Below are 14,965 nucleotides of genomic sequence, written 5' to 3'. Positions count from 1 at the left end.
GGAATTCAGTATTCGTGAAGTAAAAAAACAATTTCCAAATGCCGAATTCGAAGTTCCCGCGCGATCGGCGCCGGTGCCTTGACGTCAAAAATCGCGGAGACCTGAGAGTCGACTTCCTTTCACCACTCGCTGCTGTTGCCATGGCGACCCAAAGCGAGGAGGAAAGGAGCGAGCGCCCGGCGTTGCGGCGGACCGGTTTTGAGCGGTGTCGCCTGTTTTCCGTTGGAGGACACAAATCCAGGAGACGGCACCACAACGAACTCCCGATTTTTGGTATTTCAAAAAGAAGGGCCGTAGTGCGTTCGCAATTGCGTTAAAAAACATGTTTTAGGATTGCCGTAATTAAATGTTATAGAGATGTCGCCTACAAAGCTTCTAAATTTCCTGATTTTTGACGTCACCGATCAAAAGAAGCGAGGAGGCGAGACGCGGGAAAATCAAACGCCAAAAATAAAAAGGCGCGCGCGCGCGCGGGAAAATTTTTTTTCGCGATGCGTTTTTTTTTGCGTGTCTATGACTGCAACTTGCATCGTTTTAGACAATAAAAATAAATACGACCTTTGGGGTGTCAGTGCCCCTTTAAAAGGGGCACGACCTAAAAATAGCAGTTTTTAAAACTTTTCTTGATTGTACACTGAAAGTTAACCCAACCCATATTTTCAGCCGATTGGCTCTTGATGTTAGGTGGGCTCTCTCTCAAGATTTTATGGTAATAAATGAATGCCACTAAACTGCTACACTATGAAAACAAGGTGGATACAAGTGATGTTTCACCCAAACTCTGCAGATAGCCAAAACCACAACAGCAGATGTGTTAGGCAACACCTGATCACACTGGTTGTCCAAACTTTGCCCCCGTCTTTATGATGCAGCGTATTAGTGAAGGGCACAGATGAGGTACCTCTTGAAAGAGACGTTGCCTTCTTTTGGCTTACCCAGTGTCTACGCCAAATTTAGCCATATGGGATCACCAGACACCCTCGGCAGTGTAGATAAGGCGACCGAGTGCAAGGGCAAGCGCTGTCGTAACCGGCTCCTCCAAGCTGCCTGCTCTTCGCACTACCAAACTGCCAAAACAAGTAAATATGAAGCTTAGGCAATGTTTCACATGTACCATTTTATAGATTCCTTTGGTCATTCAAACAACAGAGCCACATTCATATACCTTGATGCATCATTATACAAGTACCTATAAATATGAAATCGCCCATGTTGCCAAGTAAAGCTACAACATGGTTCACCCCACACTGGCCCAGTGTCGTTGGGCCAGATGCGAGTCTTCAGTAACAAAAATGCAACCTATGGTTTTCCTTAAGACAATTGGTACGCAGTCTTCAATTCACCGCCGTAACGGCTCCAACTAGTTTCTCCTACCCCAGAAATCCCCAAAATACAGTAGCTAAATACAGCAGCCAGAGACGGAGATATGAGACTGCAATGCACGGTGGTCCCAACTCTTGTGAGGAGCGAGAGAACATCTGTCGGAGCAGGCTTGACACAGGATGGCTTATAAACCCACCGAGACTGCGCCACACGATTCGAACCAGCGACGACGGACGACAAAGGATAAACACGCACATCACAACGCAGCTCGGAGAGCCGAGCTGCATTTGCGACGTGCGTCTGTCCTTTTTCCCTTTTGTCGTCCATTGTCTCCGGTCAGAATTGTGTGTAACATTAACCGGCTCATGTGTTTATTAATTAACCTCATCTTTTTTTTCCTGAATTCATATCGTAACAGTATTTTGGTTCAATTAGTCCAGAGCAATCTAATAAGGGACAGGGATTTAACCATATTCTGTTCACTTTATCGGCAGAATGAATGATATACGTACCGGCGAGAGCATGGTGCTTCGCTCACAGAACCACTTCTGCGACCGGGGTTCCACCTTAAATCCAGTATGGTGGTGAACCAAAAGCCCTTTAGCAACGGTCACCCGTCGCCCAAGACCGATTCATCCTGTAGCTAGTGCTAAGAGATGTAGCGTCTCCATAGTATGCGAATAAAGTAGCGGTAATCAATTATCCTTCTGCCAGCTCGTTTGAGCCTTCTATACTCCGTTTCACCTTAAGACAAACCATGGAGGATAGTATGAGCCGCGGAAGCTGATCCAACGCCGCGCGACATTCGGGAGGGGTGCAGCGATGAGCGGAGCGTATAGTTGCGCGACATGATTGTAGCGCCGGATTGGCTGGGAAGTCTCGAAGCTTCTACTGCGGTCCACCGTAAGGTGAAACAAAGTTTGGGTGACGTGCGCCTAGAAAAAGGAAGTGGAAAAGGAGGGAAGTGTAAAAAGCAGGGAGGAGCTGTCACTACTTTTCTACGTAGAGAAATGTTAAGTCTAGTTCACGAACTTGCGACTGCTTATGACCGGTTGCGTAACGATCTCTTGCGACGAGAGCACGCTGGCACCACCTATCGGGCAGGCACGAAACACTCGCAATTTCTGTATATCTCCTATTTTTTACGCACATCATTCTCTCACCACTTTCATGCTTTCAACTGTAGACAATGTTATAAAGGACCATTTCTCATACATTTAGTACATTTGATCAGGCAAACACTGTAACACCTTTGCTCTTACGAAACATACCTAGTTCCAGGGCCACCTTACAGGTGGCGCTAGCGTGTTCTCTCGTCGTGAGACATTGCGAGGGTCTCACTCGGCACTCGGTCGTAAACGAGTGTTTGAAACAGTCTTTATAAAGAGTGCCTCGTGCTATCCCTGGCGCATGTTCCCTCGCTCTCCCAACAAGAGTGAATGATCCCCGCACATTGCAGGCGCTTAATGATGCCCTATGTACACAAAATGGAACTACTAGGAGACTGCCGGGGTTTCAGTCAGCTGGGGTGGCTTGGGGGATGACCAGCCCTGCCGAGAGATGCTGAACCCGCCGGGGGTGCGCTTGCGGTGCTCCTCCTCCGTCTGCCACTCCATCTTCTGCCTGTTCTGCTTGACCGCGTCCCGCACGCGCTCCATGATCATGGCTTCCGTGAGGACTCCGTCGTCCGAGGCATACGCGGCCGCCTGGTGTGAGAAATGGGAATGGGGCGCACCTAGTGAGGTGAAGAGGCACCTTGTTGTCCAACGACTACAGTGTTTGCTGGAGTAATAGAGGCACGCGGATAAACATAATAGAAGGAGCATGCAGATAGCCAATTGTCGCGGTCGACAAAAAGATGCCAGCAAATTACGGGGACAGAGGTGACAAATTCACGCGAAAATGCTGACTACGCAGATTGCATTTTTACGAAGTGTCATGTTCTTGGCCTTGTTATTTGGTATGTTTCTCATGCAGAATGATGGTTGACTGTATGTGTGTTGTGCAGGAAAGTAGATGCAATTTGTGTAGTTTTGTTTGTGTTATTTTTTTTTACTTTTCTCAGGGTTTAGATTATGATGTTTCCTAACCAACTCGCCTGCATACTTTCGCTCCTTGAAGATGCAAGGGCCTTGTTCATAAGTAGTGCATCTGTTACTTGAGTAAATGCAGTACCAAGCAACCACAGTCTGATAAAAAATGAGCATCTAAAAATGCTGCAACTGCCAAGGACAAAAACAAGAAACTGCGAGGGCAAGAAAAAAGTAAAAGCAAATTAGACATTTGCATTTGAACAGCGTGAGGTCGGTCTGCCTTTGAGGTATGCCAGTGCTGGTTTATGCTGTAGACCTCAGGCTAACAGTCATATTACACTGACTAAATTTCTCTTCTGGTGTCACCATATAGGGGCAGACCTATACTCCGTAATACCTAAGCTGACAGTGCGGTGAAACCTATGTTCTCACTGAACCAGTCTAACGTCTATCCTACGCTATGCAATCAGGCTCTCGCCCATACCTACGCACAGGCAGCGGAATCAGGTGATGAACACAAGGCGGTTGATTGGTCCGGTAAGCACATAGCTCCTACCGCCAGGGTAGGGCTGAACGAAGTATAGACCAACGCGCTGTTTACAAGCAAGTCCACATTTGCCCACACTTGGCACCGCAGCAACCAGATTTGGGTAAAGTGAAGCGTCTGCATATGCAGACAGTAGTGCCACCGCAGTAGCGTGACGTCACGTGTTAGTGCCTAGCTCGCTCTGTGCATACACTGGCATCTAATTTGCTTCTGCAGTAAAGGACTCAAACACGCTCTGAGCAGGAGGAATAGTTTGATGTGCCACTATGCTACAACTCTTTTGTATTTTACTGAAGTAATAATAATTGTATTGTATGTATGTTTATACAGCTGGACGTTAGTCAGCCTCAATGGGCAAATGGTGTCTCAGCTATAGATGAGTAACTTAGGCAGAACAGTGCAACTGATAGCCTGGAATCTTTAACGTGCATCACGCAGTAGTGATACATGACCGCACGCGAGCACGATGCTCATCTGAAGTGCTTTCGAATATTCCGTGAGAACTACTCTGTTGAGCAGTTATGGAAAGGTCAGCTCTTCCCATAACACTGATCAACAAAATTTATTCTATTTGCATTGCTCCCAAAAACAGTTTGGGGGGAACTTTACTTCACAAAACAAGGACGTCAAATTTGAGGTATACGTATGTGAGGTGGTATCGAAATATTTCTAAAGTGGCAACACTTCACAAGAAACAAAACACAGCACACCCGTGCACTGCGAGGTGACTCTTCCAGGCTACTTTGTCAATCAACGCGATAAGGGTCATTGTGCCGAGTGAATGTGACCCTGTGCTGCGCTTCAGTGTTGAACACATATTTTATGACTTTTTTATCTGCGAATGACATGGACTTTTCAAACGCAGCCACAAAACACTTCAAGGCAATGAACGGGTAAGACACCCTTTGACACATCCGCCTAAGTGCAGCAGCTATTGGTACGAAATAAAATGTTCGTCGTTCCACTCCCTATTTTGCCACCTGTGACTTTTTAATCTTCCATAGAACAAAGACACAGCTCAATGGACATATGGTGCAGTTGAAGATATACAAAAAAAGACGAGGGTTGTGCTAAACAGCGTAAAGGAAAAGGATTTTCAATAAGCATTCCACCAATGGCAGAATAGGTGGCCCCATTGCATCAACTCCAAAGGAGACTACCTGTTGGCCACTGAAATCTCGGACCAGTTTGTAACTTTGTATAGCGTCAGCTCAGAAACTTTTCAATAGCAAATTGTTCACAGGATGAGTTCTTCCCACATGTAAATTCCTTTGCAGTGCTGAGACAGGTTGTACATTTTAAATCGGTAGCTTTATAAGGCTAAGCAACTTCAGGAGCCCATAGGCAAGAAATGTGTAGGCCAGTCGGTATGCAAACGCTAAATGATCTTGAAACAAAAGACAGTAACCGGTGCCAGAGATTGACCCAGTCACCAGCGTGGAAGCTGAGGGCACTGCTGACCGAGCTATGGAGCAGCATGCAGGAAAGAGATGAGCAGAAGCAGGTGGTGTGAGAAGGCATGCAGAGTGGACAGGGGTGGAAGGGGCAAAGAAAAGAGGAGCAGAAACAGGTGGTGTAGAAAGACTGCGGAACAACAAGGAGTGAAAAGGGCAGGAAAGTGCGCTTCCCCTCTCTTGGTGACCCAGAAACTTCAGCGCAAAGGCTATGTATCAGGCTGGTGCTAAAGAGAAGTGCATGCAGCCTAAAGAAAAGACAATATAACATAGTCTCTTTCCATACAAAACCCTGCCCTAGGCACCACCTGAACTAAGAGCACCACCCATTCCAGGCACTGAAAGGTTAGCGGGTCATCCTGCCCCAGGCACCACCCGAATTAAGAGCACCCATCTTAAAGGGTTACAGCATTTAAATGCATTTGGCAAAATGGCCAAACATGCAGCCAATTTTTTTTTTCAGAAACAAGGCAGATTTGTGTTATCAGTTAAACCATTAGCATGGAACCTGGGACTGTGACGAGATACACAACGAACCTCTGGTTGGATCGATCTTGGCTTTTGGAGCGTCTTAACAACTGGGAAATTGTGGCTGGTACACAACTTCACAGTATCGACAAGAGGACAACAAAAAGTCTTGCTGCTGCTCAGGGTTGAATCTAAGCCAGGGAGATGTATGCAAAGTGTGGAAACCGGGCTGTGCCAATAGAACGTTCATAGCAATATAAACATTGTTATAATGTTAATTAACTACTTGTTAATGTTCCTCAGAAGCAACATTTAAAAGTCTGATGACAGCAGCCAAATGTAACAAGAGCACCAGATATGAGACAACCACCAGCGTTACCAGCCAGTGCTCCTAGCCCTGGTACCACTTAAAACATTGATTCTTGGACTTATGTCGAGCAGCTTTGCTCTATTACATAACAGCGAAAGTTGGCTTCTTTTCTGTAGCAACTACAAGAGCCACTGAATAAGCTATGCTTAGAGTATTTGCATCCCATTCCCCGGGTTCCTACAGGGCGTCGCCATTTTGGTGCTTAGTGCACATCAAACACAATTAGTGATCGTCACAATTCGAAAATGCGACTTCCTGAGCTTTAGTTGTGGTATCAGAAGGCTCAGGCAATGCTGTTTTACTCTGTCACAGACTGTTTTAACATTTCTGGAGGACAGAAAACCGTTCGCAAAAATGTCAGATAAAGCTTCAGATGACTGGCCTCAATGATTGCACAAAGATGGTTGAAGTAGCGCTCCTCTGAAGCGTAGGTTATTTAGTAGCTCTGGCAACTTACAAGCAGAGGAGTGTGGGCAGACACCTATACAGTCCCAAGAAGCGAGTCTTACCTGCCAGGTGACACCCAGCTTTGCAATCTCCCTGCCGGACAGCCCGTCGGTGACTTTGGCAATCTCGGAGCAAAGCTTCCCGTAGTCGAACTGTGCCACTTTCAGCCTCCTGCAATTGCCAAGAACAACCATCTTTTCCTTTACATCTTTCTGGGTGACCAATACAGTTTCCTCCCCAAGAGGAAACCATTTCAACACAAGACTGACAACAAACTAAAGGCTACAAACAATATGCACTTTTTTATTCCTTACATTTTTGCTTTCCGTGCAAGTGACAAAACAATCAACGGGTCCTTCCTATGTCCATTAAGGTACACCATGAAGTACAGCTCTTCCAACTGGGCATCCTGAAGAAACTTGGCGTGAGTGTCATAATGCTGTAAAATCCTGTATGAACGCCCCCCCCCCCTAAGGAATCACTGATACCCTTTTTCTGGCTAAATATCAGTAACATAAAATTCTGAAACACCCACCCCCGATTTCTGTGTTTTGTTAATCGTGCCGCTGTGAACTCACTTGTGACAAGTGATTTCACAACGGATTCCCGCGTTTTTTGTCCGCAATCTGCGCACGCAATATGGGTTCCCGTGGCACGGAAGTTTGCAGCAGGTTTTTGTGTGTTTATCGTGACGTGAAAGGCAAATTTGCCGTGTCCGCAATCTGCGGTATAAGTTCCCGCGTCACGTGGTTTCAGTGTTTATCATTAAGCTTGGTAAAGTTTTGCTGTCTCGTCCCCAAAGACAGCCCACCTCATGTTTTTCAACATTTATCTTTTTTTTTTTTTAAATTTGTGTGGGTGCCTTTACAAGATATTATGGTATCCAAAATCTTCATTTTCTTTTTTTAAGGCTACATAAACTGATTTTATTAACTCCAACAATCAGTAAGGGTATCTCGGGACTGAACCGATCATAGCCATTTGATTAAATAAGTATACACTACAACTTCCAACTGTGCCCAATCTGCCCAATCAAAGTATAGAGGAAACAGGAGCACTTAAGTGAAGCGAGTGAGAGTGGGTTGTGCTAACCCATTGAAATCTGATTCCAAAGAGCGAGTTGCCTTAGAGACAAGTTTGTATCTCCCACGGTGTACTAGTAGCATACAAAATGCAGCAAATTATTGCAAAATCTGCACATTGGCAAACCTGAATCTTTGTGGACTGATATCATTAGTGAAAACCTTACCCTATCACCACCAGATTTCTAAATTACCATTGTACGTAACTATCAAGGAAAACCTCTAGTCAAAAAAGAAGGTCAACCTCATAGTATAACATCACAACATGATGAAAATGCAGAGTTCATATCGCAATGAGCATGACAGACAAGTGTCCCTGTTTGTGGGCACAAAGCTCTTTTAGTGACCAACTCTAAACCAGCCCTACTCCCGATATCGTTGCCAATACCACAGGAATCTGCATTCTCTTGTTCTGGCAGCAGCAGCAGTGATGTGATTGGCCTAAGCCGTTTTGGAGCACCTTTTGGAGCAGCCAAAACGGTGTTTTGGAGCAGCAAAAGTTGCTTTTGGAGCAGCCAAAAGAGTGTTTCGGAGCAGAAAAAGTGGCTTTTGGAGCAGATATTCTTAGAAAAATAAACATATTCCTTTTAAGTGCTGGACGAACGAAGGACACTTCGCTCGTCGCAATAAACAAATTATGGTCAAGTTCGACCACCTGGGAATCTTCCAACATGTAACTGAAATGCCAATGACATGACACATTTTGCAATGCTTCAGTTAAAATATGCATATATATGTACCGTTAAAGATAAATAAGAACCAAATTGCACATAATAAAATTTATTTGAAAATGACCAGCTTATTAGTAAATATCACAGCATTAGGTTGACTACCGTAGTTATATAATATAATAAATGGAAGCTGTCTCCAACTGATGAAACACATAACTACTGCAGTGCAATGCGAAATTGTACTCAAGACAAGTGTGCATTAAGACTAGCGGGTGCTTTTCGTTTTGCTTTTCGAAACTTTCTACAAGGCTGCTGCAAGCCTCGCATTGCCTTTGGCTAGTAATGAATTTCCACTTTCAACGTCGCCTAGAGACATTGATACATCTTACAAGTGAACAGTGCTGTGGGCGTTGCCGAGCAATTCTGAAAAACCGCTTGCCACCGTTTTACTGGTTCCCGAAGTGCCAGATTTTCGTCAAAAGTAAGCAAACGTAAAACATTGGGTTGCAAGCGTCCCGGCTGGTGCCTCTGTCGTGCAGTCATGTTCGCATGCACATGAGGGCAACTTCGGCAGGCTTGCATTTGCACGTGCTTCGTCGCGTGAGCGGAGATGGCTGTTCGATCGAAACAGACACCATGCCACTCCGCTCCGTCACCAAGTGGTTCCCAAAATTGTATGCAAAATGTAATTGCCCAGCATACGACAAAAAACAGTCCAGCGGCACGTGCTTGCCAGGCCGGCAGGTGAGGACACACAGAAAAAAGAACCTGAGAAAGTCAGGTCAAAACAAGACATCGCGAGTCAGGGTCAAAAAGTGCTTGGAGCGCTTTGTACAGCGACTGAAGCACTCAAGCGTCAACACACGCCCGCGTCTATTGTTGAAATCTTTTTTTAAAAAGATGCGAGACGAGACATATGAACGACTGGAGCGTGAAACGAGAGGTGGCGGGAAAAACTATGCAAGACCGGATGGACGATTGATACAGGATACTTTTTGTTGGGCGGCCGCTTGCGCTAATTAGCTCATGCATGCTCAATTACGGTAGTCAGTTTAGTTTCGGTTTTGAAAGACGACCAAAATTAGTCTTTTGGCGCAGGCTTGGCGCAGAGTACCCATTTTTTGGCAAAATGTAGCAGGATGTAGCAGGGTTAGCCCCTTGGCGCAGTTTGGCGCAATTGGCGCAGCAATCACATCACTGCAGCAGATAGCCGTCAAACTATACAGTCCAACATATTCAAAGGTACAACTGAAAACAACAAAGGCAGCTAAGACCCCTAATATTATAGACCTCAAGTGTTTGTCAAATTTTGCAAATGTCTAACCTCGCAATAATGAGGGCACACAACGATCCTCGCCAAGCATTAGAAGATTTGACAGCTCACCGAAACTCGTATAAACTTCAGGGGTCGCAAGCGTAATACATGTGCACCAGTCGGCATAAAAATTAAGGGGGACACTACCCAAAAAAGTGAACGTTTGAACCACTTGCCTGATTTAAATGACATTTACAGGGCTTGTTTCTGTTGATGTTGAGAACATTTGTGCCAAATTTTGTTCACCTCAGTAAAGTACAAAAAAAATTGCAAATGTTCAAAGATGAAGGTGGGCGTGTCTGCATAGAAAAACTATAGCGTTGAAATTACTTATAAATTTGTCGTTTTCATGTGTTATATTGCTTTAGGACAGTTCAGAGCAGAAAGCTATGGAGCTATATTTTTATATTATACCATCTTTCATGACAAAAAAAACACATAAACACAAATACTGTTTTTTAGATTTCCATCCTTTGTCCAAAAGTTCAGTCCTTAAAGGGGCACTGACACATCAAAATCATTTTTTTTTTATTATCAGAAACGATTGAAAACAATGCCAAGACATTACCCTCAAAATTCGAAACTTGGAAATTCAGTATTTGTGAAGTAAAAGAACAATTTCCAAATGCCTAATTTGAAGTTCCCGTGCGATCTGCGCCATTGCAGTGACATCAAATTTTGCGGTCTCCCAAGAGTCTACTTTCTCTTGGACCTCTGCTCCATGTTACAAAGCAAAGCGCTGTTGCCACTGCGACCTGAAGCGCCGGCCGAACCGGGAAAAAAGCGGTTTCTTCCCCCGACTCACCGATCATCCTCTGCTCGAGCGCCGCCAAGTTTTCCGAGGGAGGATACAAATCCAGGAAGCGACATCACACCGAACTCTGATCTTTAGTATTTCAAAAAGAGGGGCCGTAGTGCGTTCGCAATTGCGTTAGAAAACATGTTTTACGATTGCCCTTATTAAATGTTATAGAAATGTCGCCTACAAAGCTTCTAAATTTCTTGATTCTTGACGTCATTGATCAAACGAAGCAAGGTGAGCAGCGGGGGAGAAAAGCGCGAAAAATAAAAAGGCGCACGGGCGCGTGAGAAATTTTTTTTTCTCAATGCGTTTTTTTTTTTTTTTTTTTTGTGTACGACTACAACGTGCATCGTTTTAGACAATAAAAAAAATATGACCTTTGGGGTGTCAGTGCCCCTTTAAGCATGAAAAATTACAAAAATAAAAAATACACGCTCATAGTTATCTTTCCCTTAAAATTTCAGCCCAGAAAAACTCATAAAAATGAATCCAAGTTGCATAATAACTTGCCCAACAAGAAGCTATTTTACAGTGCAAAATAACAAAATGATAGTTTTCCTAAAGCGAAATTTATGCCAAAAAGTGGAATAGGGAAAAATGCGTTCAAAGTGCTCCAACTCTCTATCTTTTCTTTAGCATCGGTGGACAGAAAATAATTTATAAAAAATTAACTACGCAGTATAAACTAATTAAACTTTCTGGGAATACTCTCTAGGTAATGGTGCATGTAAATATGACATTTTTCAAAACCAACTTTTTTGTAGAAATGCTTTTTTTTGGGGTAATGTCCCCCCTTAAGGGTTTCACGTTACAGCTTTCAATGCATGCACCTACCGTAAAATACCACGGTAGTGCCCACTTCGTTCAAGCGCCCACTATTAACATTTTCTAAACTTGGGAATTCTGCAAATTATACTTTAACTGGCCAATTTGGCCAGACAAGGGCCCATGTCTAGATTAACCCAATTTTCAGTGAAAAGGGGCGAGCGTTTAACCGGTATTTTACAGTAGATATGTGCCCAAAGTTTCGGTTTTCTCGATATCCAAAATAGTCGGCCTCTGCCAGCCATTTGCCACACATGCCTCTGCACACCACACAAGAGCGACACGCTCCCACAGGGTCGCCTCCATGTGAGTGCTCTCACCTCTTGCCCTCCGCAGCCGGCTGGAGCACAAACTTCTCGAAGTACAGTCGCACCATGCGCTCCCGCTCCTCCAGCCCGGGCAGTTGGAACTCTACCATCTCGTCCACGCGGTCGCTCACCGCCCAATCAAACTGCTCCGGGGTATTACTGGCCAGCACCAGCATGAACCTGCAGGAGCATTCAGCTGATAAGGGACCCTTGCCAGGGGGGGTCGTCCCCAAATCCAGAGGTAGGAAGCTTCTGGAGACGATATGACGCCACCAGATGTGAAGCCAGAAGTGTGGCCAGAAGTGTGGAGGGACACGCCCCCAACGATGACCAAAACCAGGAGACGCTATTGGACGAAAAGGGCAGCTGACAGCTGTTTAGGTCACCCTCGGGCAGAGCAGTGTATAGAGAGAGTTTGGTCAATGGGAGGTGCCGGGAGAGTCAGGGCGTGCACCAGATGCAGAAAGAGGGCTTGACATGCTCTCTCGGCCAACCAGAAGTTGAAAAGAATCCCCTAGCGGTGGTCGCGAGAAACAGTTTTATCATAGGTTTATGGTTTTAATAAGCGTGTGAGAGTTAAATGTAGTAACCTTTCATGCTTGAAAATAGGGTGCACGTGATGTTACGATCATGATCATGCAGAAAGATGTGAGAAACAAATGTGCCGCTCAAACTCTCTTTTGCTCGGACAGAGTGTGACCACTCGGACGGCAGATTCCCAGCCCCTGGCGCCTGGTGTACGTTTCTGTCGATCGTCCCACTACTTGCGCTCTTCCATCATAACCTTAGAAGACCGTGATTGAAACATCACGTGCACCATATTTTTAGTCACTGAGAGTAACTCCGACGCACTTATAAATTTCGTTTTTCGCGACCACCACCAGGGTATTATTTCCGGCTCTTGGTTTGCCACACTCTAATTTGTGAAAACGCCCTGAAACACGCCCAGCCCGCTTCCGGCCAATGGCGCCTCCTCATTTGTCTCCTATACTTCCCAAAGAATGGCCAAACTCTCTATACATACGGCTCTGCCCTCGGGGTTTCTGGCCTGACCTCTGGTGGCGTCATGTTGCCTCCAGAAGCTTTCCACTTCCATCCCTGAATCGCTCTAACATGAAAAAGGAAATTTTTTCCGTTCTCACGTTTCTCACCTTAGTATTTTAAAGTGTTTAAGCATTGGGCAACTTAAGGTTGATTCACACAATCGAGACTGGTCTCTTACCTAGAGTTCCTGTATATGCTACCTACGGTAGCAGAGTTGCGCATTCAGCCTCGGCGGGTGGCCGTAGCGCCGGCTTTCCCGCAAGCCATGGATGCTTTGCTAATCACGTGACTAAATTTAGCGAATAGCGGCGCCGCGCGCGCCGCCGCGCATGGAAAACAGGAGAGGAGGAGAAGGAGGGCGAAAGCAGGGGAACATACGCCGGGGCGCGAAAAACGTCGGCGGAGCGACCGTAAAGGTGGCTTTCTTGCACGCCACTGGATGCTTTGCTCCTCACGTGATGGGTATCGGCGAATAGCGGCGTGGCGGCGCGGGGAAAACAAATGCGCAACTCTGCTCCCCCTTCGGGGGATCTATACAGGAACTCTAGTCTCAACCGAGTGTGCGACGCCCTCTCGTGATCTGTTATGACGAAAGGACAGACTGGCAAGCCGGGGCTACCTATAAGGCAGCCCTGGAATAGCATTTCACTACAGGGAAGGTTTAGCAGCATTTGTGAGATCAAATGTATGCGCCATCTACGATGAACGTTCATTTATGATGTCGTCGAAAGATTTTTGAGCTTGCAGCAAAAGAATGACGCGCAATACAAATATAGGTAACGTACGGAAATTCTGAGCATTTCAGGGCTACCCCGATAGATGGCGTCACTGCGTTGCTTAGTCGGAAGAGATCAAGAGGCAGCACAACGCACTCGGTTGCAACCAGATGTCACCGCGTGAGCCAGTCTTTACGAGAATAGCACGGATAGCGAAAGAAAGAGCCAGATCATGTATTGCAACACTAGCGTGTGGTTGACGAACTGCGAAATCTTTTTGTGCTCGTGCCACTCCAAACCACCCAGATTTTTTGGATGTTACACAGAGCTGGATCTACACATCCGTCCATTGGCCCATCCTACTAGAGTTTTGCATTTAACTGTGAAATAGACTTTCGATGATGAGGGTTCGGACCGTTCTTATTGCCCCATGCAAGAAACCACACTGGTATTTTCCGGGAATGACGATTCAATTTTTGCACATTCCAAGTACAGTGTAGACCGCATATAACGTATGTCTCGGGAGTCGCGAAAATCCGCACTATAAGCGGTACCGCACTATAACCAAAACATCAATTTTTCAGGCCTAAATACATGCCATGAGACAACTTACCTTTGTAAAAGAATTTATTTTATGTTAGATGAAAAAATAAGCTTAGTTTGAGGAAAGTCTTTATTTCAATAGACGAGTACAGTTATGTCTCAAGTGTGTCACACATTTTAAAAGAAATTAGCGGCTTTTGCCTGGAGCAGCCTTTTAACGGCGTCGCGGGTTGCGGACGGACGTTGCGAGCGTTCAGGATTGCTAACCCTAATCACTTTTCTCCGGAGATGAAAACGCGTGAAAATTCGCATCCTTCATACGGTACGTGCCAGTAATACCTTGAACTTGAGCACACGCATGAAATGTGCCAAGTAAGAAATCCGGGCGATGTTCGAGGACACAAATGCTTAGAAGTCACCACTGTAGTCGAAGTAAACAAACACAACGACACGGGCGTTTCTGCCGTCTTGAGAGCGCCGCCACGACATCGCCGCACGAGTAGGTGGATCTTCCCTTCTAGTACGTGCTGGGTTATCATAGCGACACACAACGAAAATTCAAAGTCAAGGATAGCGCTTTTACGCAGAACGATGAGATGTACGCCGTCTACGACGACGATCACAACCGACGCCATGTTCGCGGAATGGCATGCACCGCGCGCGAACACTTCTCCTCGACCCGCGATTGGTCTGTCGTTGCGGTTGTTTGTTTCTTTGTTTCCAACGCAGTGGAGAGATGCACGCACGTGAACGACTCGTGCGTGCGTCCCTCCGTTGCTATGGCAACTGAAGCCTCTCTCTTCGCTTCTCCCCGCGTTTTCGAGCAACCTCCTTGCCCCGCGAGTGCAGTTTGCGGCTCGCGCCGTCAGCGCTGTTATCTAGTGTCGCACAGGGAAGCGAGCTCGCTGCTCCGGTCGTCGGCGCGGTCGGCGGGCTGTGCCAAAAACCGCACTATAACCGGTATTTCCCTTCGCGCGCCTGCATTTTAAGCGGCATGTAATTACATGGAGTTGTATG

General features: G+C 45.9%; 1 protein-coding gene across 1 annotated transcript in view; it reads right to left on the bottom strand.

Moving 5' to 3' along the window:
- Positions 1-1,097: 1,097 nt before the first annotated feature.
- Positions 1,098-14,965, bottom strand: part of LOC8029601 (ATPase family AAA domain-containing protein 3-B) — a 30,946-nt gene continuing 17,078 nt past the window's right edge. Inside the window, exons 12-14 of the mRNA XM_029974758.4 lie at positions 11,658-11,825; positions 6,705-6,813; positions 1,098-3,029 (exon numbers count right to left, since the gene is read on the bottom strand). Of these exons, the coding sequence (XP_029830618.2) occupies positions 2,820-3,029; positions 6,705-6,813; positions 11,658-11,825 (487 nt within the window). The 3' untranslated portion in view covers positions 1,098-2,819. The remainder of the gene's footprint in view (positions 3,030-6,704; positions 6,814-11,657; positions 11,826-14,965) is intronic.

Source organism: Ixodes scapularis, unplaced genomic scaffold, assembly GCF_016920785.2.
Source record: "Ixodes scapularis isolate PalLabHiFi unplaced genomic scaffold, ASM1692078v2 PGA_scaffold1__304_contigs__length_218370807, whole genome shotgun sequence".
In the NCBI taxonomy this organism is placed as follows: Eukaryota; Metazoa; Arthropoda; class Arachnida; order Ixodida; family Ixodidae; genus Ixodes; species Ixodes scapularis.
This window is presented reverse-complemented; position numbering and strand designations above follow the sequence as displayed.